The following is a 22,703-nucleotide window of genomic DNA, read 5'->3' as shown; positions in this document are numbered from 1 at the left end:
CTCCCCCCTCCCCCCTCCCTCAGCTTCTCTTCATTTCTGCACCAATCTCTTTTTTTCTTTCTTTTTTCTTCTCTGTTCCTCTGAACAACGAAACTTGTGCAAACGGAACGAATTACGAGATCAACGAGTCAACGGAGTGGATCAATAGATAAAGGGGGGGAGGGGAGGGGGGGGGTGTAAAAGTGAGCTCTGTTTAACACTTCCTCTTCCTATGCACGCAAACACACACACACACACACACACACAACCTTATATCACACACATACCGATACACACAAACACACAATAAGGGTTTGGTTCTACTGCTTTTACTAAAACACACTTTGTAATATAATAGAAAATGAAAATAAATGAAGAAATACGACGCAGTGATCACATGAATAGAGGATTATCTTATTTTATGAATCAGCTGACTTGTGATCTCCTGTGTTACCACTAGATGACACCTCAGCATCATCTTTCTCCACTAGCAAGAACTGTGAACATGGACGAGATTCATGTACTTTCTTATTGTGTTACTAATATCATCTTATAGAGGAGAAATTCATCAGATCACAAGAGAAACAAAGCAGCTGGAATGCTGCAGATGTTGCCACCAAGTCCGACTTGTAACACAGTGAGACAGGAAGCAAGGGGGCATGCCTTTCAAAACAAGAGTCTCATTTCTGTCCATCGACTCTTTCTAAAGCCACTTCCTGTTCCCTTTGATTTCCTTGTTTGATCTTATTTTGAAGGGCAGCTGTCACTCTCTGTGAGTGATGTTGTGATGGAGGAGGTGGGGTTACAAAACAACATCTGCTTCATTCAAGTGTCACTGTGTGCGGGGCAGCCAGCATATTTCCCATCGTGGATTCATCCCCTCGGATATAAATGACTGATTGCCTAATGGGTAGGAGCCTTGTTCATTGTTCTATATTTTACATTTCATTTGAGAGACTTTGTGTTTCTGTCTCTAGTGAGTTTTTGGTTTTGTGAAGAGAACTTTGTTTGTTAATTTACCGACACGCCGCATTGAAAGGTTCATCTTAAATAAGTGAGTTCACAAACAGCTGGGGGACATGAATATGTTTTCAGCCTTTCACTCAGTTTGAATTTCCTCTAAGTGTCGTATTAAGGGTGCACAGTTGTCAAAATGCATGATGGGAAAGAGGCCGTCCCACCACTGACCCTAAGACAAAAGTCGCTCTCTTTGGTGGGAACCATCGGCATGCCGCTGGTCCTCCACCCAGATGGGTGGTGCACGTGAAGGTTGCAGAAAGAGGGCAGAGGAAGGGCGGAGATGTGGAAGTCCTGAGATCTGAACAGGAAGTGCAACCCCGTGGTTTACTGTGTGTTCGACTACTGAGAAACCGCCGCGTCCCTCCTTCAGCGCTGATGATCACCTGAAATCCCCCAGGGTTCAAGTCCCACCACGTCCACTCATTTCCTACATGCAACAGCTGGTTAAATAAATAAATAACACCCATCATCCACCCATAGAATATATTTCTATTTATTTAAATAATATTTACAAAATAAAATAATTTTACATTTACAATAGGACTTCTTGTTTTTATCAGGTTTCACTTCTCTTTGAATCTGGATAAAAACTAGTTGCTCCACAGAGCTTTGTTAGAACTGGTCTCCCTCTCTCTGCATCGCCGTGTTCAATCTTTATATTCAGTGTGCATCTCCCAGAGAAAACTCCACGCGTTGCCGTGGTAACCTTTAAATACGCCTGTGTGTGTGTGTTTATTCAAATGGTTGCACCCTGCGGCCCGTCCTGCCCGTTTAAAGAGGCCAGGTGACCTCTAGGTGGTCATCTCCTCACACGCTTGAGTCCTTCATGGTGTCTTTTGTGCAGTTTCCTCCGATTTCACGGCCGCTGAGAAGATGGAGATCGAGAGCATCAAGACGTATAAGAAGAACCTTCTGGATGACATCCAGGTACACGCACACAGAAACACATGATGATAAATGTTGTGCCCCCCCCCCCCGAGGAAACATATAGCTATCGAAGCCTTTGCCCCCACAGAAGCTGAAGATGGAGATTGACAGCATCATGGCGGATGTCCTCACCTTCGAGTCAGCGGAGGAGAAGTGAGTTTTATAAAACTAAACCCACTAAACCCTCTTACTGTTCATAATGAAAGCTTCACGTTGATCAAACCTCATTTTCACTGTGAATTAAACAACGAGCCAATGAAGCTGTTTGTACCAGTTAGGTATGATTCATAATGTTGGATTTACTAAATCATTTGGACAGAAACTCAGTCACGAAGCTTTTAATACAAATGAAGACAGGACGAGGTTTGGGGGATAAAATATTATTAATGTTAAGTTACTAAATAACTTAACATTAATATTGCAATATAAAGCACGGCGTGGTTATCGTGGTTATAGTTAAAGTCCAGAGGAGCTTCTGTGAGGAAAGAATGAGCTTTTTATGTCTTACAGAACTGCTGAATAGAATTGAAATAAAACCAATGGAAATGATCCGAATGATTCAATGAATGATGGTTTGTTTCCCTGCAGTAAGACGGAGGAGAAGAGCAAGCAGTTCTCTAACGGGAAGAAGAAGTTCAACATGGACCCCAGGAAGGTGGGCTCCTCTTCTTGAGACGAGCTTCATTTCGATATGAGCTCTTCCTGTCACTCAACCACACGGAGCTGCAAACAAAGCATCAAAACACGTCTGTTTGTCCACTGCAGACTTCCTGTTAGCTTTATACTCCTGGATGAAGATCCTGTTCATAGTGTTGATCACGTACTAAGCTCTAAGAGGCCCAAAAGGATTCATTACATCCATTAATGTCTCTTCTTTTACCCTGAGATCCATGGATGAAATATGTCATATCAATATGATGACATAAGGTAGAATAAAAGACAAACTATGCTGTGATTTTAATTTAAAAGACATGATTATGGACACACAGGTTCATCGCCTGCAGGAAGCCATGCTGCGTATGAGTCTGCTGCTTTTAAAGTTCAGATTTCCATAACAAATACAATCAGAGTCGTCCCGTTCCTCTCCAAACCAGTCACAGAGGAGAAAGAGGAAGAGGAATTAGTTTTAAGGAATTAGGATTACAGAAGCTGCCCGGCAACCGGAAATGAGCTCATTATGAAACTAAACACAAATAACAGCAACACGGCGTGTGTGTGTGTGTTAAAGCACTATGTTCTAAACATAGATACGTTTATGGGCAGATGAAAAAGAAGAAATGTAGACACTGATGTTGTGTGTGTGTGTTTGCATGCAGGGCATAAACTACCTGGTGGAGAACAAGCTGCTGGATGGAGACGCTCCATCCATCGCTGATTTCCTCTACAAGGAGGAGGGACTCAACAAAACGGCCATTGGAGAGTTTCTGGGAGACAGGTGAGGAGGAGGAGGAGTATAATGGCGGAGAGTAGCGAGTGGGTAGAATGGAAAGGGGAGGCGCAGAGGGAGAAGAAAATGAACAGCACCCCCTCGTTTGTCCCACAGGGAGGAGCTCCACCTCCAGACCCTGAAGGCCTTTGTGGAGCTGCACGAGTTCTCCGACCTGAACCTGGTCCAAGCCCTCAGGTCAGATCCCTCTCACCTTCCCTCCTGTCTTCGACCCTGACCCATCGTGGTCCTCATCTTCACCACCAACAGAAGCACGTAGCGCTCAAATCAAGACTCATCACACCAAGACTATCAATCAAATAACTTATTGAGTTATTAGAAGTTTGAGTACTACTCAGGGAAAAAGATTTGCCCGATGTTAGCGCTAGCTTTGTACTCGCTTGTTCAGGTGCCAGTAAATTAACCTGATGACCTCACAGTGATTTCATCATCTCGGCTGAGGATTTGTGACGAGGAACAAAAAATGTATAATTTAGACACCAAACAGAACGTCCCAAACTTTTAGCATCAGACCAGAGGTCTGCTGAGTGAAAGTCCACCACCATCGAGGCTTAGTTGTCTCTCCGTGTGGCATTTAACAGAAAGGATGAGTCCTCTTAAGATTATAAACTGGAAGACTGATATCTAATGTCAAGTGTGTTTGTATGTACCTGAGTAAATGTCATTATCACAGTGAGTCATGGTAATTTTCTGTCATTTTGGAAACTGTGCCCCTCCCTCTCCCTGTGTGTGGTGCACCATATTAAACATGCCGAGGCTGATGTTGTGTGGGTTTGTGTGACAGACAGTTCCTGTGGAGCTTCCGTCTGCCCGGCGAAGCCCAGAAGATCGACCGTATGATGGAAGCTTTCGCCACACGTTACTGTGACTGTAACATTAATGTCTTCCAGTCCACTGGTGAGCTCCACTAGATCTACATCTGTCCACTTTCTCTCTGGCCTGCCTGTTTGTGGATGTAATTAAATGGTCATGTCTGTTTACGCTGACTTCTAATTATAATAATTGTGTCTTTCCAGGTTTGTCTGTCTTGAAGCTTATGTGGCTGTCTTTGATTCTTTGTGTGTTCTTTCAGACACGTGCTACATCCTGTCCTTCGCCATCATCATGCTCAACACCAGCCTCCACAACCCCAACGTGAAGGACAAGACACCTCTGGAGCGCTTCATCTCCATGAACCGAGGCATCAACAACGGAGAGGATCTGCCTACTGACCTGCTCTCGGTGAGAACCTCGGGCCACTCACAGGAAGACAGTTAGACACGTTATCCTGCAGACATTAGAGCCTAACAAGGTAGCCTAACAAGGTCGCGCAACAATGTAGCCTGACAATGTAGCCTAACAGGTAAGCATAACAAGGTAGCATAACAAGGTACGAGACATTATGTTGTAGCACATTCTTAGGTTTTGTTTTTCTACCTTTTTATCTCATCTTCTCAGAAACTGTTTGAGAGCATTCGCAACGAGCCTTTCAAAATCCCAGAGGATGACGGGAATGATCTGACTCACACCTTCTTCAACCCAGACAGAGAAGGCTGGCTCCTCAAACTTGGTAAGAGGCCTCTCCAGAGCCGTCAGTCTGTATGATTCATAATGAATCGGTTTTTATCAAATAGCTAATCTTCAACCCCTCTGCCCCTGATGAGAGGAGGTATAAATTAGCTCTGTGTTGCTATCCTACATTACATCTCACTAACAGAATAAACACAGAATAAACATGGGGAAGTACAGAGGAAGCTGTCAGAAAATGACTCAGTGTTGGGTTTTACCAAAATGTGTAAGCAAACCACTGGTCTTGTTTGACTTCACACCTCAGTAGTGTGTCTTGTTAAGTTACTCAAACTCTCAAAGAAAGTATATTTAAAACATCTTTATTTTGCCCTCTGAATTTCAGGAGGTCGCGTTAAGACGTGGAAGCGGCGATGGTTCATCCTGACTGACAGCTGCCTTTACTACTTTGAGTTCACCACTGTAAGACTTGAAAGTCTTGTCTTCTGATGCGGGGGGGGGGGGGGGGCAGATCATATACAGCACAATCATGCCTTTATCTTTATCCATCCTTTGCACCCTGCCGATGGAGACATCATCTGACTTGTCCGGCTTACTTTTAAATGTCCACAGGACAAAGAGCCACGAGGAATCATCCCTCTGGAGAACCTCTGCGTGAGAGAAGTGCCGTACCCTCGCAAACCGGTACTGTCGTCAGCTGAGCTTTACAAAGCTTGTTTTATCGATATCGGGGGGGCGTTTTTATCCTGTGGATGCAACACTGGAGGCAGCTCACTGGATTGTAAATCCACAGACTGACGGTTGCATGTCTCTGCTGTTGTGTAGTTCTGTCTGGAGCTGTACAACCCCAACAGCCGAGGGCAGAAGATCAAGGCGTGTAAAACGGAGACAGACGGCAGAGTGGTGGAGGGGAAGCACCAGTCTTACACCATCTGTGCCGCCGGCGCGGAGGAGAGAGACTCCTGGATCGAGGCCATCAGGTCAGACCACACACACACACACATTAGGAGGACGCACACCGCAAACCCCCCTCGCCGCACACACACACACTAACTATTGGCCGCTCGATAGTGACTCTCTTTACTTCTAACAGAGCGAGTATCACCAAGGATCCGTTCTACGATCTGGTCTCTGTACGCAAGAAGAAGGTGATAAACCAAGCTCCTCAGGACTGAGCGGGCCGGCGCCCCTCGTGGACATTAGCAGTACTGCAGCGCAGCGCCATTCACCCTCAACACAGCCGAGTTAGGACACCGGAGGCTGGACTCGGACAAAGGTCGTCTAGGATACAAGAGAGACTTCTCATTCCACTTCCTTTTTTACAGACTAAACTAAAGGTGATCATGTTTTTTGTACATCACACACAGCACAAAAAGGCACTCAAGGTGTCGATGAATCTTCTGCAGGGAGAACTTGATTTTTTTGGTTGATATCTGCCTGCTGCGCGAGGTTTAGTTTGGCGGGTCAGGCGGAGGAACGAAGCGTGGGACGCCTCGGCAGCTCGGCCGGACGCTACAAAAGAGGAAGACGTTTCTCGGCCTCCTAAGCGACCACAAACAAAACGCTTAAAGAAAAGACGCCTCGTCATGCAACGCCTCGGTTCTGGTTAGGTGTTATTTGAGGAAGGTTGCTCATGCCTCGTTTTGTAAATACAGATATGTTTGATCACGTCAAACTACTCTTTTGTTTTTATTGCAAAGTGTGTACTGTAATATATGAAAGAACTGCGTTAGCTCCTCTTCCGCCGCGTCAGTTTGATGTGTCGTGCATTATTTAATAAAAAGTATTCTCCTGCTTGTTGACATCGCTGACTGGATCCTGTTTGGGGTTAAAGGGGGAAATTGACAGCTATGTCTCTGAAACGATCAGACCACACCTTTCTCATATTTACTGTGTGCGTGTCTGTGTGTGCGTAAATGCCCATGTGCTTCTTTAAGAGGGAGACACCTAAATCAACTTTGTTTTATTTTAATGCCCTGAGATGTCATGAACTTCTTCATTTGATTCTCGTATGAACATATCGTAGCTGGGGTCATGTGTAATATGTATGTAAGTGTGTGTAAGTAATTTCACCTTAGCATGAGGAAGAAACAGAAACCAGCTTCACCTCACCAAGTAGCTGTTCCGCTTTGTGGTGAACGTTCAGATGCAACTCTCACAGGAAGTACCGAGTGTCACTAAAAGTGAACGCCTCTTACTGCTGCAGCTCTGACTTCCTGTTTCACTGTTGCACCATAGCCTCCAACCCCCCCCTCCCTCCAGTCAGCCCGGAGCTCTGAGTACCCACCATGGTCCGCGGTTCTTCTGTGACGTCCGAGCTGTGAGCACTCAGAGAAGAGAGGCTGCTAGCGGCTGCTTTGTGGAGCGTTTTCCATCTCAAACGTTGCAGTATCATCACTAAAAAGATGTGAAATCAAACGTTTGCACAATGTTAGGTTTATTTTCAGACGCCAGACTTCATTTTCGGAGGCCATTTACTAAAAAATACTGTAGAAGAGACCCCACAACTTAAAGGTTGGGGCATTAATGTTGCAGAATTATCTCACAGATTATGTAGAACAGTATTGCACAAATATAAAAGCCCAGAGTACCACAGAGATGACACAGGTAAACATTGCTAAGCTTTGGTTGGCTTTTGTCTTGACGAGTCAGATGAATGAACCCAAGGCCTCACAATGGTGTCACCATTCAACCAATCAGTGCCCTGCATTGAAAAGCATCCGTTAAACTAGGCCTTTGACCTCAGTTTGCAGAAAGAAACACCAAGTAAGACCAAATCAGTGAATATCTCGTTGGATCTCTGCACCGCACCATGGAGACGAGTGTCCTCAGACACCGCCTTTGCTGACATTAGAGACATGCCAACTGCAGCAGACACTGTCCCCCTGTAAGGGGAGTGTAATGAAGTCCTTGTGGGATCCCTTGAGGAAGGGAGTCCGCTCCGTGGTCGCCTCAGGACACGCTGCATTCTTTTGCTTGACGACCCTTAACACCTTGAAGAAGAAAAAAACAACAACAAAGTGAAAAAGTTATAAAAGAGGAGATCGGTCAGAGCTGGTCACCATTAAACTCATGAATGTAAAATGTGAATTAATGTCCCTCCCTTCTTACGTCTGTTGAGAGTTCCATACGCAAATGTTTAAGAGGCAACGATAACGTTTTTTCCCCTGAGCAGCGTAAATCTGAAGCTCTGATAACGTGAAGTTGGATCGGTGCGTAGATGGTTCCAGTGTTTTAGGAATATCTGAATTTCAAATACTGGAATCAGAACCTCTCCAGGAGAAAAGACAACGTTTGACCCTCTGCTCCTTCTACATTAGAGACACTGACGTTTCAGTCTCCTTTTTGGTTCATTCAGTCCACTTTGACTTACTCTCGCTGTCCGGTGCCGTGTTGACCGTTTGCTCGGAGTTGGTCCTGCGGCCCAGTTGAGGTTTCTTCTTGCTCTTCCATTTGGGTGGAGATTTCACGACCACCTCCAAGTCGTCCTCGTTCTCATCCGTCCTCTTTGATGCCGTCGGTGAAGGTTGCTCGCTGGCCGCCGCGATGCTGTCCAGAATGTCCTTACTGGACTGTCTCCTTCTGGAGAATTTCTGCGTCCATCCCCACTTCTTCTTCTTGAAGCTTTCGCCGGGTCTTTCTAAGGGCAACGGACTCATTTGGTCCAGCTCCTCACCGCCGGCTCCCGGAGGCCTTCCCGGGTCCGTCTCCTCGAGAACCTCGGCCAGATCCGACCCTCTGGTCGGGCCGAGCTGCTGCAGGGACCCCATTGGACGCTGGACGTCCCCAAACACCAGGGAGTATTTGGGGTTGTGGTACTTGTGCGCCGGAACCTGGATGTTGGCCCTCCGCGAGTCCCCGAGGCTGACCTGGAAGCGGGACGTGGTGGCCGGTAGCGGCGGGCGGATGGACCCCACTCTGGAGCGCATTGGGGCGTGGGCAGCGGGGGTAGTGACGTGGAACTCCTTGTAGAGGTCCATCTTCTCGGAGATGGCGTAGAGCTCGCGGAAGTCGCGGTCGTAGAAGTCGACCACCTGCCCGGACATCACGGTGATCATGTTCCGGTCCATGCGAGACGTACACCAGGAGAAACTGGGACGGAGACAAGTTCATTAGAACATCATACGAAAGAAAGAGAGGCCTGCTGCTCATGACAAAGGATTGAGAGGGTGACCTATGACCTTTGGATAGCACCAGTAAACATTTTATTACCAAGTATGTCTCTGTGTTTTGCAATTGCTAGCATGCTAACACGCTAAAGTGAGAGAGTGTGGTGTCCCCCCCCCCTCTCCCCTCGTGGATTCACAAGTAGAAGAAACAGGTGCTGTATAATCCGTCCGACCTCACCTGTACGAGCCGAAGACGACCTTGTCCCCGTCCACCAGCATGTACTTATTGCAGAGGGAACCCGGCAGTCTGCCGAAGGACAAAGCGAAGCCGGTTCCCTGCAGCGTTCTGGCTCGGATGTTCTGCAGCCAGGAGGACAGCAGAGACAGCAGGGACAGCAGGGACAGCAGGTCAGGTGGACAGTTTACATGTTGAATATGTTTCAGGACTCCTCCCCTAAAAGCGTCACTGCACCAGCGCCTGTCACCGGCGCCATGTCACAGAGGGGCCGGGTCCTTTAGGAGGAAAATGGGGTTTGCTGTATTTACAAAAATGAGATAGGGTCTCATTTCTTAACTGGTCAACAACAAACTCCAATATTCAGAATTTCTAGCTGGTAGTGAAACAAGTCTTTTGATCCTAGAACCTCTGCAGCCCAGGCAGATACCTCGAGGTCTGCAGAGTCAGGTCAGAGCTTCATGTGTTAAAGCTGCATTCTATCTCCCGTCCACCAGGGGCAGCGCCTCTGGTCCCATAGACATCTACTAGCTGGGTTCAAGACACTTTTAGACAAGTATTTAAGCTTAAGTATAGTACTTTAAACATAGAAAGTGCTGCAAAGCCCAATTAATTATGATAACTCTGATCTTCTTTAGGAATTAAACTAAATTCTCTTTCTCCAGAATTCAATAATTTTCCCTTGTTGAGCTTGTTTTTCTTGTCGGGTTTGGGAGGAACAAACTGCTTCAGACTTTGTGTTTCAGATGTTAGCAGTGTGTTATCAAAGTATTCACATGCCACCTGTCTCTGCTAAACTTGTCCCCCATCTCACCCGGAGGTGCTGTGAGCCAATCTGCAGCCGGCTGCAGATATCCAGGAAGTGCGGCACCCCCTGGTGGTCCAGCAGGATGTAGACGGGGACGGAGCGCCGGCAGGCGGCGTCCATCAGGTCCTGCAGGATGTGCACGTCTGTGAGCATGTCCATCACGATGGCTATCACCTGCAAGGGGACACCAGTCCACATTCAGTGGGTCACGTGCTGCTGGAGGTCAACCTTTAGAAGGTTTTCACTCCCTCAGAAATCAACTCAATGCCCCAAACACCCCCCCTCTGGGAAATCAGGGAAAGGACACCTAAAGAGAGTTTGTGAACTGTCCTTTGGCTGCAGGTCAGATGCAGGACAGCGAGGAGTCTGGATGTCAGCGGGACAGACGGGATGAGACGCCAGCTGAAGCACTTCCTCTGGGAAACGCTGCAGGATGTTGTCCTCATGTTGTCCCCCCACTGTCCCCACTGTCCCCTTGTCCCAGATCAAACAGGTTCTCCAGCGGCTGCTTTCTGCTCTGTGGGAGTGCTGGAGCCTCTGCACCGTGCACGTGGACTAAAGCCAGAGCGTGCACGTTGGCTTAAATAAGTGAAATCAGTAGAGGGGAGTGAAACTATTTAAAATCACTTCATCAACTAGTTGTGTGTTTGTTTCATCTACGGAATCATTTAAAGAATAAAGTGAAGAAGGGTTAAGGCCGACTAAGGAAGGTTTAAAGTGGATTTAAGGAAGGTTTAAAGTGGATTTAAGGAAGGGTTAAGTGTAACTCCTGTTGTGTCCTAGAACAGAACCCAAAGGGAAGGTCAGAAAGTCTCATATGAACAACGGGTTCATAACGAGGCAAACTGCAAACAGCAAATGTCCCAACAAATGTTCCTGTGTGGAGCAGAAAGCCTCAAATGAGTCACTGCTGACTGGACATGAGAGGACGAGGAGACGCGAGCCGAGACAAGAGGGCACCGACCAATGAGGACGAGCTGGTTACGCATTGTGTGTGTGTGTGTGTGTGAGAATAACGCACTACCTTTCCAATAAGTTTACAGATTAAAACCAGGCTGGACTTTGATCCCCTTTCTCTTTCTCTTTCAACGCACAAACACACACACACACCCACACACACACCTTTCCATTGGTTTAACGAGGTCTAATATTAAGTTCAGTATACAGAGAGTTGCTTTATTACAACCAAAGTGTAACTGCAGGGCGGAGCCAGGCGGTGTGAACAGAGACGTGTTTTTACTGTAATGATTTCACTCAGGGAACAACAGCAGGCTCTTTAAGTTCGGTTTGAAACCAGGCAGAATAGAGAGAGAGAGAGAGAGAGAGAGAGAGAGAGAGAGAGAGAGAGCAGGAACTCAATCCAATCCATAGACCACTTCCATGATGAACAGTCCTTCTGACATCAGATGAGTCAGTGGAGCTCGACACACAGACCCACCTTAGAGACACCATTTCAATGTCATTCCTCACCGCTTTGTTCCCCTTGTTCATTAAATATTCATTCACATTTGTATTGATAGATGAATCCTAAATGTCCCGCCATTGTTACTTGTAGCAAAGAGACTAAAACGATTTTTACATATATATATATATATATAGTGCCCCCCACCCCTCACCTTACTGGCCTCCTGGATGAGCCGCCGCACCACCTCCTTGATGTGGGGTCCGTTCTCCTTGGGCGGGTGCGTGTGCACGGCCACGCGCGTGACCCCTCTAAACAACCCCCCGCCGGGCCACCCGATGTCCAGCGGCGGCACCTCGGTGTCCGACATCTCGGGCCAGTAGGTGGAGTGGACCCCCGAGTCCGCGTCGGTGCCGTCCCGCTCCGGCTCCGGGTCCAGGTCGTACTTCCTGAAGGTTCCGACCACCAGTTTGATCTCTCGGGCGGACAGGAAGTCCTTCATGTTGTCCTCCTTGAGGCGCGTCTTGAAGGCGCCGTCGCCGCTCCTCAGCAGCTCCTCCACGGCGGCGCGCTGCTCCTCGCTGTAGTAGAACTCGGGCCTGGACTCCGGCACTTTGGCCCCGATGTGGCCGTCCTCCATGCACTGGAGCTGGGACTCGGCCATGGCTGTGTGCGGGTCGGGTTTGTACGTACGTCTGTGACGTCAGATGGGTGACAAAAATAAACCTGTGGAAGTTTTCTCACCTGGCCGGCTGGGAGAGGGGCGGGGCTCGCCGCCTTCAGGAGCAATGGGAATACATAGAACTAGAGTAAAAAACACACAGTATCCACGTTTAAGGTACTGTAGAACGAATGTTCTGTTGTTTATGGATCTGAACCAAAAGCGCAGCACCCACGTGTGGATGTAGTCTGACAGAAATGTAATGATGTTCATTACGTTAACAAACTGAATCCCTATTTACCGAGTGTACCTGAATGCAGCGTACCTGGCTCTATCTGGTGAGACTGAAGCTGTTAGAACACGTTGAACAACTTTCTTCTTCATGGAAGTGAAACTCTTTGAAACAATAAGGATTCACAGGAAGTATTTTTATTACCTGCTTTCATTGTTAAAAGTACATCAAAGACATTAATGACGTGGGGTGATAGTACAGTAGTTCCCTCCGAGGTGGAGTTGAGAAGTACAATGGGGTACAAGTACTTCTAAACTAAACTGAAGAGCAGTACTTATATAAATGTACTAGGTTACATTCCACAATGTGTTAATATTAATTCTCATCCGCAGGTTTGTTTTCATGTCTTTATTATTGTCGAGTGACGGAGCTCCGCCTCCTCAGAGCGGCTCCGTGTAGTTGGAGGGGAACAGGCCGGTTCGGCCCCCCAGCCGGCCTCTCCACCAGGTCGGGTCGGAGCACTCCACCACCTCGATGACATCACCGGTCCCGAACTCCAGCTCGTCCTTCTCCTCGGCGGCGAAGCAGTACACAGCTCTGACCTGGAGGAGGAGGAGGAGGAGGAGGAGGAGGAGGAAGGGGATGAGACATCACAAAGACCCACAATGCAACGCTCATTCGTCTCTCACACTTTGTGTCCGTCGCAGCGAGTCCAGCATGAAGATGATGTCACTCCTCTGAACCTTAATGATCCTCCACTAAGATGACATCAATGCTGACTGAAAGCCTCTCCTTGGGGGGGGGGTCTCTAAAGAACAGACCCTCCCCCAGGTGCTGCGTACCTGTCGAGGTGTGGGGGGGCTGTTGGAGGGTGGGGGAGGCGTGGGGCGGGGTAAGCTGCCCGAGCCTCGACGACTCTGAGACAGAAACACACACAGGTTCACTTTTATATAAATTTAACTTTTTAGTCTTTTAGCTTCATTCATATGCATGTGATGTGTATATGTAAATAATATATATATATACATATATATATATATATATATATACATGCGTCCTATTTTTAAAATGAACAGGTAGAGCCCGACACTTGCCTGTGGTTGTTGTTGTTGTGGTTGTTGTGGTTGTTGTTGTTGTTGTTGTTGTGGTTGTCGTGGTTGTTGTTGTTGTTGTTGTTGTGGTTGTCGTGGTTGTTGTGGTTGTCGTGGTTGTTGTTGTTGTGGTTGTTGTCGTTGTTGTCGTGGTTGTTGTTGTTGTTTTTGTTGCTTCTCCTCTTTGAGGAATATGGGGCTCTTTTTGGAGATGGAGGTGTATTTGTAATATTCCACCAGCTGGTTGAGAGACGGGAACTTCTCCATCCAGAGGTAATATCGCCCCCTGCTGTCCCGCAGCACCTTGAAGTGCTGCACATCTGCCTCACATCTGCAGACACACACACACATTCATTTTTATTCATGGTGTGCACTCACACATCGCTTCTCCTTCACAACAGTCACTACAAGCTGAAAGAGTTTTTATTCATTAAATCTTACTAAAGTAAAGCAACATGACTCGATGTAAGTGTCTCCATGTGTCCTGGCTCAGCTGTTAGCTTGTCCTGCTACCTATCGAGCTAACATGGGTGTGACGTCATCTGATGTGCGAGCGTGTGAGAAGGACCTGGTTCCAGAGTAACCAGGTCCTGATCCGTGCTGCTCACCTGACGGAGATGGAGAAGTTTCCCTGAGCGGCGTCCTTGCTCCTCCGGATGAGGAAGGAGCCCTCGGGTTTCTCCATCAGCTGGTCCCGGGCGTCCCGGCGGCTCGAGTCCTCCTGGTACCAGCTGCAGGCCAGACCAGGGCGCCAGCGTTAGCATAGCACAGCTAGCCGCCGCTCTCCTCCATGGGTTTCACAACAAATGACTTCTTCTCATCGGTGTTCTCTTATAGATTAGAATACAGTTTATCTATATATTTATATCTCACTGGAGCACATAAGAACACCAGTAATGACACAGACTATGGACTGGTCTCCTTGGGGGGGGTACCTGGGCAGGTGAATGCTGATGAAGTTCTTGGGCACGAGCCCCTCACGTCTGCCGTGCTGGGCCTTGAACCAATCCCCGGAGAACTGCAGGATCTGACACAAGTGCATGAGAAACGTTGAAGGTCACCTTGGTTTCATTCCTACACGCGTGTCAGCTCCTGAGTGAAAGGGTGAGGGGGGGGGTATCGCTGCAGAATGAACTTTTTGTATCACGTCTGTCACGAGGAGGAAAGTACGTGCAACATTTAAATGAAACTTTCTGCAGCAAAATACTGTTTCATAAAACATTTTCATAATGCAAATACTGTTGTTCCTGCAGCGTAGCGTACAGTTATTTAAAAGGAACATGTAAATCTGTCTCTGCAGGCCTCTCACACACAGAGCTATTCATAACTGTGTGTGCGTGTGTGTGTGTGTGTGTGTGTGTGTGTGTGCGCGTGGTCTCACCACCAGCAGCTCTCCCTTTCTGAAGCTCAGCTCATCTGCGGCCGAGGCTTCGTAGTCGAACTTGGCCGTAGCCTCCATGGCGACGGCGCTGAGAGAAGGAGTTCCAGGAGCCTCCTCGGAACACGCTGGAGTGCAGGTGGGACTCCTCAAACGTCTCCGCGTCCAGATGTCGCCGGTGAGATGAACATCAGCACAGAGGACGCTCCTTCATGCACATCTGGTGAGAGGAGGATGTGAGCAGCTTCCACAGGGAGGGCAAGAGGGAGGAAAGCTCCGACTGGGAGGAGGAGGAGCAGGAGGAGGAGGAGGAGGAGGAGGAGGAGGAGGAGGAGGAGGAGGAGGAGGAGACTGGCCCTCACCACGTAGACAACAAGCTCGTCCCTGCAGCCCTCGCTGAGAAGTGACGAGCTGTCGGCTCACAGGAAGCTCTGGCACTCACTTCCTGTCGCCGATGACCGCTCGCTCTCACATAGACGAAGGTGAAGAGATGTGAACAAACGTTAAAGTTAGAAGTCAAGTAACTGATTTTATTCGACATGTAATGAAATGAATTATTTCCTTTAGACGTTTCTAACCCTAATGGAACACTTCCTCGTTTAACGTATTCACACGTTGACGGGTTTCTACCTGATGAGGAGTGAACTCTCAGGGACTATTTCTGTGACTTCAAAGAGCCTCGGGTCCACAGGAAGTGGACACGCTCTTACTTTCTGATGATGATGTGTTCATAAACCCCAACATCATACATGATGAACGGATACATTAGACTGTAAACGTGACTTTACCCATCACATGGGGGGGGTGGGGGGGGTTTTCGAGCGCTACCACAGCCTGCCACCAGGGGGCGACACACATCCACCCACAAGGGGACATGTTCAAACTTACACTATACTGTATGTAAAACACCTCTCAACATCTAACAGAAGAGTCCCTTTCCCTCCACTTTGACCTGCACTCACAGTGAGGAAGTGACATCATCAGTGACGTCATTCACTGTACATCCACGTTCTGCTTCCTATTGAAAACTATGTTGCTTCTTGTGAAACGGCACAAACAATAATTTCTTTACTAAACCCACCAACAATATAAAGTTGTACCAGTGTCACTATGGCAACAGCTCCCAAAGTGGATGTAAGGTCACTATTACAAAAACATGGATTGTGTTTAGTTTCCAGGTTAAATTTCCCTCATTAGGAGATCAAAGAGATGATGGATTATCAATCTGATGTGATCGAGACGTTGATCAAACAGCACGAGGGGCAAATATAACGCAGAGAAGACTGACCAGCAGGGGGCAGTAGAGCGCCGCAGACTGTGGAGACACACACGCACACACACACACACACACGCACACACACACACACACACACACACACACACACACACACACACACACGCACACACACACGCACACACACACACACACACACACACGCACACACACACACGGTAGACGTTTTTAGTTTGATGCCATAACAAAAAAGTATGTGTGACTATTAGAATATTTTAATCATATATCCATCATGATTTAAATGTGGTGCTTTCCCTTCTTTATTAACAATTAAAACCAATAAATGAAAGTAAATCAAGTCTGTTTTTAAGAAGAAGTTGTTGCAGTTGTTCTTCTCCTGCTTCCTGACTTCCATCCTCGACCTCGCTCTGGACTGCCGCACTGCAGGCTGCTAAATGTCAGGGGGGGGGGGGGGGGGGGCGCTCAGCCTCCTTCGCTTCAGGCTGCACTGAGGGAGCAGAGGGGGAGGAGAGGGAGGGGGAGAACGGGCCTGTGGGGGCAAGGGAAAGAGGGAAGTCTTCTCCTCTGCAGCAGCAAAGCAGAAGCTGCTGTGAACACTTCAATACCCACAATCCTCTGGGGCGCGGTGCAGCTGTGCTAACTGCTACCGAAGATGTGAGGGCAAACCCGTGGACCCGTGTGACATCACACCTGGATGACCAACCATTCATGAATGATTCATTTCCTCTCGGACCAGTTTTCACATCCTGGATATCTCCTCCTACGACGCCATGAACCACTGCAAACAGCCCTCATGCTTTTTGGGGGGTAACAACCTTCAGATTGAAGAGAAGAACAGAGGTGGAAGGACGGAGGCGTAGGAACAACTAACCGAGTGTTGTCCCTAAAGCCCAGAAATGAGGAGTAATGATATCGCTCGCTGAGAATCAGAATTCTCACGGTGTCGTGTCCATAAATGTTCAGATTTACAACTCAATCATGGTGCCCTGAAGGCAGCGTAGGCCGCAGTGCTTTAAAGGCCTCGTTGTGTTTCCTCTCCTTTAGGATTTCATGACATCACCCTTAAGGCACATGAGGATGACGTGAGGATCCATCCACACTTTGTGAAGACGCCATCTTTGAAGATTGACCTTCTTTACACCGTGTCCCCCCCCCCCCCCCCTGCATGCGTCTTGGAGGCTGCTTGACCTGTGTGTGTGTGTGTGTGTGTGTGTCACTGCAGGTTCATCACAGGCGGAGCTTCCAGATGGAAACGGAGGACACTTTACAGCATGAAGTGAAGCTTTGTTTACGCTCACAGAGGAGTTCAAACTTCACCATCAACATGACTCTGAACACAGTTATAAACTTTATTGTAATGTTTAAATGACAACATCTTTTCGAATGAAAACATGAGATGTTAATGAAGTGAAAATCACCTGTTGAATTAACAGCTGGGTGGTTTGCTGGTATCACATGTATAACATGCAACATGTATCACATGTAGTATCACATGTAGTATGTATCACATGTAGTATGTATCACATGTAGTATGTATCACATGTATAACATGCAACATGTATCACATGTAGTATCACATGTAGTATGTATCACATGTAGTATCACATGTAGTATGTATCACATGTAGTATCACATGTAACATGTATCACATGTAGTATCACATGTAGTATGTATCACATGTAGTATCACATGTAGTATGTATCACATGTAGTATCACATGTAACATGTATCACATGTAGTATCATATGTAGAATGTATCACATGTAGTATCACATGTAGTATGTATCACATGTAGTATCACATGTAGTATGTATCACATGTAGTATCACATGTAGTATGTATCACATGTATAACATGCAACATGTATCACATGTAGTATCACATGTAGTATGTATCACATGTAGTATCACATGTAACATGTATCACATGTAGTATCACATGTAGAATGTATCACATGTAGTATCACATGTAACATGTATCACATGTAGTATCACATGTAACATGTATCACATGTAGTATCACATGTAACATGTATCACATGTAGTATCACATGTAGAATGTATCACATGTGTCACATGTAAGAGCTGATTAAAGCTGATAAAACACAATTTTCATAAAAAAGATCTCAGCAGTTTGTCCTCTGCTGCCTATATACTATAATATATATATATATTATTGCAGTAGTACTGTGAGTCTTAGTGTAGTAGTACAGTGAGTCTTATTGTGTAGTACTGTGAGTCTTAGTGTAGTAGTGCTGTGTGTCTTTTTGTAGTAGTACTGTGAGTCTGAAGGGGGGGGGGGGCTGGACGTGGGGTCCCTGATGAAGTCATGTGCTCATTAAAGAAGGACATAATGCAGAGAAACCAGCAGGTCACATGACTAAAACAAACCTTTTAAGTGGTTACTGCGAGTTCCCGGCGCCTCAAACATTGGCTTCATGGGAGCAGCAGCAGCAATTGGTGAAGAGGAGGAGGAGGAGGAGGAGGAGGAGGAGGAGGAGGCTGCTCCTGGGCCAACTGATGCTTGAAGCCAACGGGGGAAGTAAATATCGCCAACAGTGGTCCGATGACGCTGTTCAGAATTCAAGGGGGGGTCACATCTCATCATGTGCTCAGATTAAGGATGGACACGTGGGGGGGGCGGGATGAATAAAACATCAGCTGATTGGCACTCAGAGGACATATTGACATATTGAGCTAAATATTCCATCATCACCAGAACTGAGATCTGGAACAAATTTTCCGTCCCTGCTCTTCTTTTGGGAGGGGGGGGGGGGGGGGTCGTCTTAGTATCTCAATATATTTTGCGTTTTGAGCTGTACATTTTCAATCGTGTAAATTGCAGGATGGGACAGGTGGGACCCCGCAGGTGTGTGAAGGGGGACAATAGGGGACAGGTGGGGGTCCAGCAGCTGGGTTGAGTAAGTGAGGGGGGGCAGGAGGAGCCGGGTAGGACTCCAACATAACCACCCCCCCATCGTGAAGATGATCACTCCATCGCAACGTGCGTATCGATTGTGATATTTCTCAGGTGAGAGAAGTCCCCCCCCCCCCCCACACACACACACTTTTGGTTGCGTAAAGGCTCACGCAGCAGCTGCCCCCCCCTCCTCTCCGGGGACCCGCAGACCGAGCGGCCGGCAGGTGAAGCCTCTCTCGGTTCCTTCAGTTTACCTGCTGCGCCTCCCATTCCTCCGTTTGGGGGGACCTTGCGTGGGGGGTCTGAAGAGTAGGGGCGGGTGGAGGGGGGGGGGGACTTTTCTGCATGTCTGCCTCGATAAACTCCGTCCAAGATTCTGTTCAATTCTTACATGCGAGGACAACGTGCGCGCGGTGACCTCTCCAGTCTCCGGGGACGAGGAGGTAAGTGTGGGGGGGGGGGGGGGGCGCAGTGCGTCAGCTTGCCCCGATGGAGAGATTAACCCCGTGCGCAACTTGGATACAGTTTCTGGGCTTCTCACCACTACCGGAGAGAGGGATTTAAAGAGGGAAGTGCGCACGCGGCGGTCACGTGGCTTCCCGGAGGCGCACCGTCGGACCCGGTGCCGATGCGCGCGCGGATCCTCCTCTCCAGCCACTTGCTTCCTTCCGAGAGGAACCAGAAATGTGTGACGGGGAGACGTCCATCCCGGGGAGGCTGATCCCCGGATGTTTGCTCCGGGTTTGAGAGGAGATCCCTCCGGTGCCACACCGGAAGCTGCGGAGTTCAGCGCGCGGGGGACAAGTCGCTCACGGATTACCGGGATTCTTCTTCTTCTTCTCCGGCAAGCCCGACGCGCTCTTGTTTCATGTCTGAAAAGGTAAAAGAACATGTGTTGCTGTTCTTATCTCATGGTTTGAAATGTTCACATGCAGAAGGTTCTCACTTCTCAGAACCTTCTCTGGTCTCTGTTCCACCACATCGAGCTTCACGGCTTCACGCCAAAGAACATATTCAGCTGCGAGCTCCTAGTATGCACATGCTTTATTGTGCACGTGAGGGTCTTTGGGGCTTCCAGCCTGTCTGTATTGAAGCAAAAAGTCATCTATAATGTTTTTTAATTATGTGACGCCCCTGAAGGTCCAAACGGGGGAAGGAATTTCTATTTTCTCTCCATCGCTCTGGGTCACAGGTCGGCAGACTCCCACTCCTCCTCCTCCTCTTCCTCCTCCTCATCCTCCTCCTCTGTTACTCTCTCTCTCTGCGCCCCCCCCCCTCCTTTTTGGGGCTTAAGTCTGCATTAATTCCCTGGTTATTTTTGGTAAATATTTTCTCTCCCGTCAGTAGAGATTTTTCTGGAGTAAAGCGAGCAAACAGCCAACAGGTGGCGCTCACCGTGCTGGTGTGGAGTAACGTGCTGCCTCTCCGTTACCTTTAGATTCCTTTAATGTTCATACAGTGAAAAGGTTAACACAACTTTATCTGATGACGCATGTGATGGACAGCAGTCTTTGCTTGGAGGTGATACACGGATAATTAGAGGGATGGATGCATGATGGATGGATATTTGGATAGATAGACAATGGATATATATATATAATTATATCTATATATGGATGTCTATTTAAATAGATGGATGGATAGACTGATATATAAATGGATGGGACAGACTGATAGATGGATGGATGGATAAATGATGGATAGATGGCTATATGCATGTATGGATGTATGGATGGATAGATGGATGGATGGATGTATGGATATATATATGGATATATAGATGGATGGATGTATGGATAGATAGATGGATGGATAGATGGGTATATGGATTGAGGTATGGATTGATGGTACTCGTCAGCTGGCCTTGCGTTCTGTAGCCTTTCAGTTTGACCAGTGAGTTTGTAACCACGAGGCTGCTGGAGCAACCCCCCCCCCCCCGAGAGATTCCTAATTGGTGGGAGGAGGACTGCAGGTTTTATCTTAAATTACATTACATGTTATTTAGCTGACGCTGGCCTGAAGTCGGGGGGGGGGGGGGTGTCTGCTCCACGGAGCTCAGCCGTTACGACAATGGTTCTACTGAACAGTGGTCTCTAAGTCAAGGATTAGCAGAAGGGAACCAGGAACCTCTTTGGACCACTTGGGTATCTTTTCTTACAATTAAATATTTCAATCAAGCAGATTCAGGAAGGACAATCTGGTTCTGAGGAGGGAAGATGATGAGGATGACATGCTAACGTAACGTAAATACATTAGCAACATTAGCTACAGTACAATAGCTAATTGTAGCATCGAGAGAGGCCACTTCACCGGACACTACAGCTTTGAACTTATAGACTTCTAACTATGAACAATATGTTAACCGTTAACAGCAGTTTACAGTGTTTCTGCAAGTGTATATTAGTTAATTGGAATTCAGGGAATATGTCAGGACTGGTGGGTGCGGGCAGAGAAAGGACTCAAACCAGGAGTTTAAATGGAAACGACCTTTTAATAAATACAGAACTCGAAATTCCAAAAATCAAAAACCATCAAGGGAAAAAAACAGAGGACACGATGACTCTGCCGACATGTGGACGAGCACAACATGACGTGACCAGGGACAGGAGACACACAGGGCTTATATACACAGGGGGGGGGGTGCAGGTGATTGGACACAGGTGGAAACAAACATCGAAACCAAATAATTCCCCTCCATATGTCTTTAGACGGAGACTAAATGTTATAAATGTTCCTTTTCTAAAACGATATCAAGAGCACTAGTGAATGAAAGATTGTTCAGACTCGGCTCTTTTCACTTAGAGAGAAAGGGTTGAAATGGAAAATGGTGCCAAAGGAACTCTATGTTCAGAGGAGGGCTGTGTACACGATACAACGGATGTTTAGTAGTTTTAAAAACCCCAAAATGTTGTGCCACGGTGTAGTTTTGAGTCACTTTGAGTTATTAATTCATCTCTGATGAGTAAACTCAGAGCAGATGATTCATTCAGGACCACAAGCTACGGTGGTAAAATAAAGAAGAGCATACGTCTTTTTTTAAGCTTTCCCTCTCGAGCCGCCCGTCATACACACACACACACACACACGTAAACAATAACAAACTATAAACAATACTAACTACGGTCTTTTCGAGTCACATGACTCATGTTTTCAGGGTCACTTTTGTGTCGGCTCGGTTCAGAGAGTAAAACTGAAGTCCAGACATTCGGGTTGGAATGAATGTAAGGTGTGTGTGTGTGTGTGTGTGTGTGTGTGTGTGTGTGTGTGTGTGTGAGTGTGTGATTAGAGGAAGTGAAGGGCTGACATGTGGGGTCCCAGGAGGCATCTAATCACACACACATTAATCAGCCGTATTGATTGGACCTGCGTGTGTGTCCCTCTGGAGCCTGATTGGTTCCATAATGGATGCCGTGCAGTCGGGTCACTTGTCAGTGACGTCTCTCTTACGTTCCCACATGTTGCCGTGTGTTTTTCACATGTGCTTTGCGTGTCCCAGTGAACGGTGTCGTGCTTTTGAATTCGAAGCATCACCAGAGAGCCGAAACGAACTGGATCATCTTCTGACGTTTTGTTCTTCCATCTGATGCCTTGTGACTCTTCATTGGTTACACACGTTATCGTCTTCCTGATGGAGTAGAGACCTGTCAATCTCTTTGTAGCCCCGCCCCTATGCTCTGTTCACTGAATGAACACCACGCTGCGTTGAAGAGGACTTGAAACTACAGATGAACTTT

General features: G+C 47.4%; 4 protein-coding genes across 4 annotated transcripts in view; 2 read left to right on the top strand and 2 right to left on the bottom strand.

Annotated features, from left to right (window-relative positions):
* The first annotated feature begins 254 nt into the window (after window positions 1-254).
* cyth4b (cytohesin 4b) lies at window positions 255-6,681 on the top strand. Its single transcript, XM_037472084.2, has 13 exons — window positions 255-889; window positions 1,844-1,926; window positions 2,015-2,079; window positions 2,515-2,581; window positions 3,243-3,361; window positions 3,470-3,550; window positions 4,158-4,270; window positions 4,446-4,594; window positions 4,811-4,922; window positions 5,265-5,341; window positions 5,492-5,563; window positions 5,705-5,859; window positions 5,973-6,681. The coding sequence occupies exons 1-13, from the start codon at window positions 871-873 to the stop codon at window positions 6,052-6,054; spliced, it is 1,194 nt and encodes a 397-aa protein (XP_037327981.2). The 5' UTR covers window positions 255-870; the 3' UTR covers window positions 6,055-6,681.
* Window positions 6,682-7,303: 622 nt separating this feature from the next.
* On the bottom strand, window positions 7,304-12,169 carry fam83fb (family with sequence similarity 83 member Fb). The gene is made up of 5 exons (XM_037472055.2): window positions 11,648-12,169; window positions 10,038-10,205; window positions 9,227-9,348; window positions 8,253-8,971; window positions 7,304-7,872 (listed from the first exon to the last, which is right to left on the bottom strand). Exons 1-5 carry the CDS (start codon window positions 12,095-12,097, stop codon window positions 7,832-7,834), a joined length of 1,500 nt encoding a protein of 499 aa, XP_037327952.2. The 5' UTR covers window positions 12,098-12,169; the 3' UTR covers window positions 7,304-7,831.
* Window positions 12,170-12,537: 368 nt separating this feature from the next.
* Window positions 12,538-15,024, bottom strand: grap2b (GRB2 related adaptor protein 2b). Its single transcript, XM_037472206.2, has 6 exons — window positions 14,799-15,024; window positions 14,353-14,444; window positions 14,026-14,148; window positions 13,421-13,748; window positions 13,169-13,243; window positions 12,538-12,928 (listed from the first exon to the last, which is right to left on the bottom strand). The coding sequence occupies exons 1-6, from the start codon at window positions 14,874-14,876 to the stop codon at window positions 12,767-12,769; spliced, it is 858 nt and encodes a 285-aa protein (XP_037328103.2). The 5' UTR covers window positions 14,877-15,024; the 3' UTR covers window positions 12,538-12,766.
* A 4,307-nt stretch (window positions 15,025-19,331) lies between these two features.
* LOC119217854 (voltage-dependent T-type calcium channel subunit alpha-1I-like) overlaps window positions 19,332-22,703 on the top strand; it is a 70,092-nt gene continuing 66,720 nt past the window's right edge. The window contains exons 1-2 of the mRNA XM_062564490.1: window positions 19,332-19,412; window positions 19,495-19,849. The gene's annotated coding sequence lies outside the window, so the exon portion shown is untranslated. The remainder of the gene's footprint in view (window positions 19,413-19,494; window positions 19,850-22,703) is intronic.

Source organism: Pungitius pungitius, chromosome 9 (genome assembly GCF_949316345.1).
Source record: "Pungitius pungitius chromosome 9, fPunPun2.1, whole genome shotgun sequence".
NCBI lineage: Eukaryota > Metazoa > Chordata > Actinopteri > Perciformes > Gasterosteidae > Pungitius > Pungitius pungitius.
Note: the sequence above shows the minus strand (reverse complement) of the source record. Positions and strands in the feature narration are given on the sequence as shown.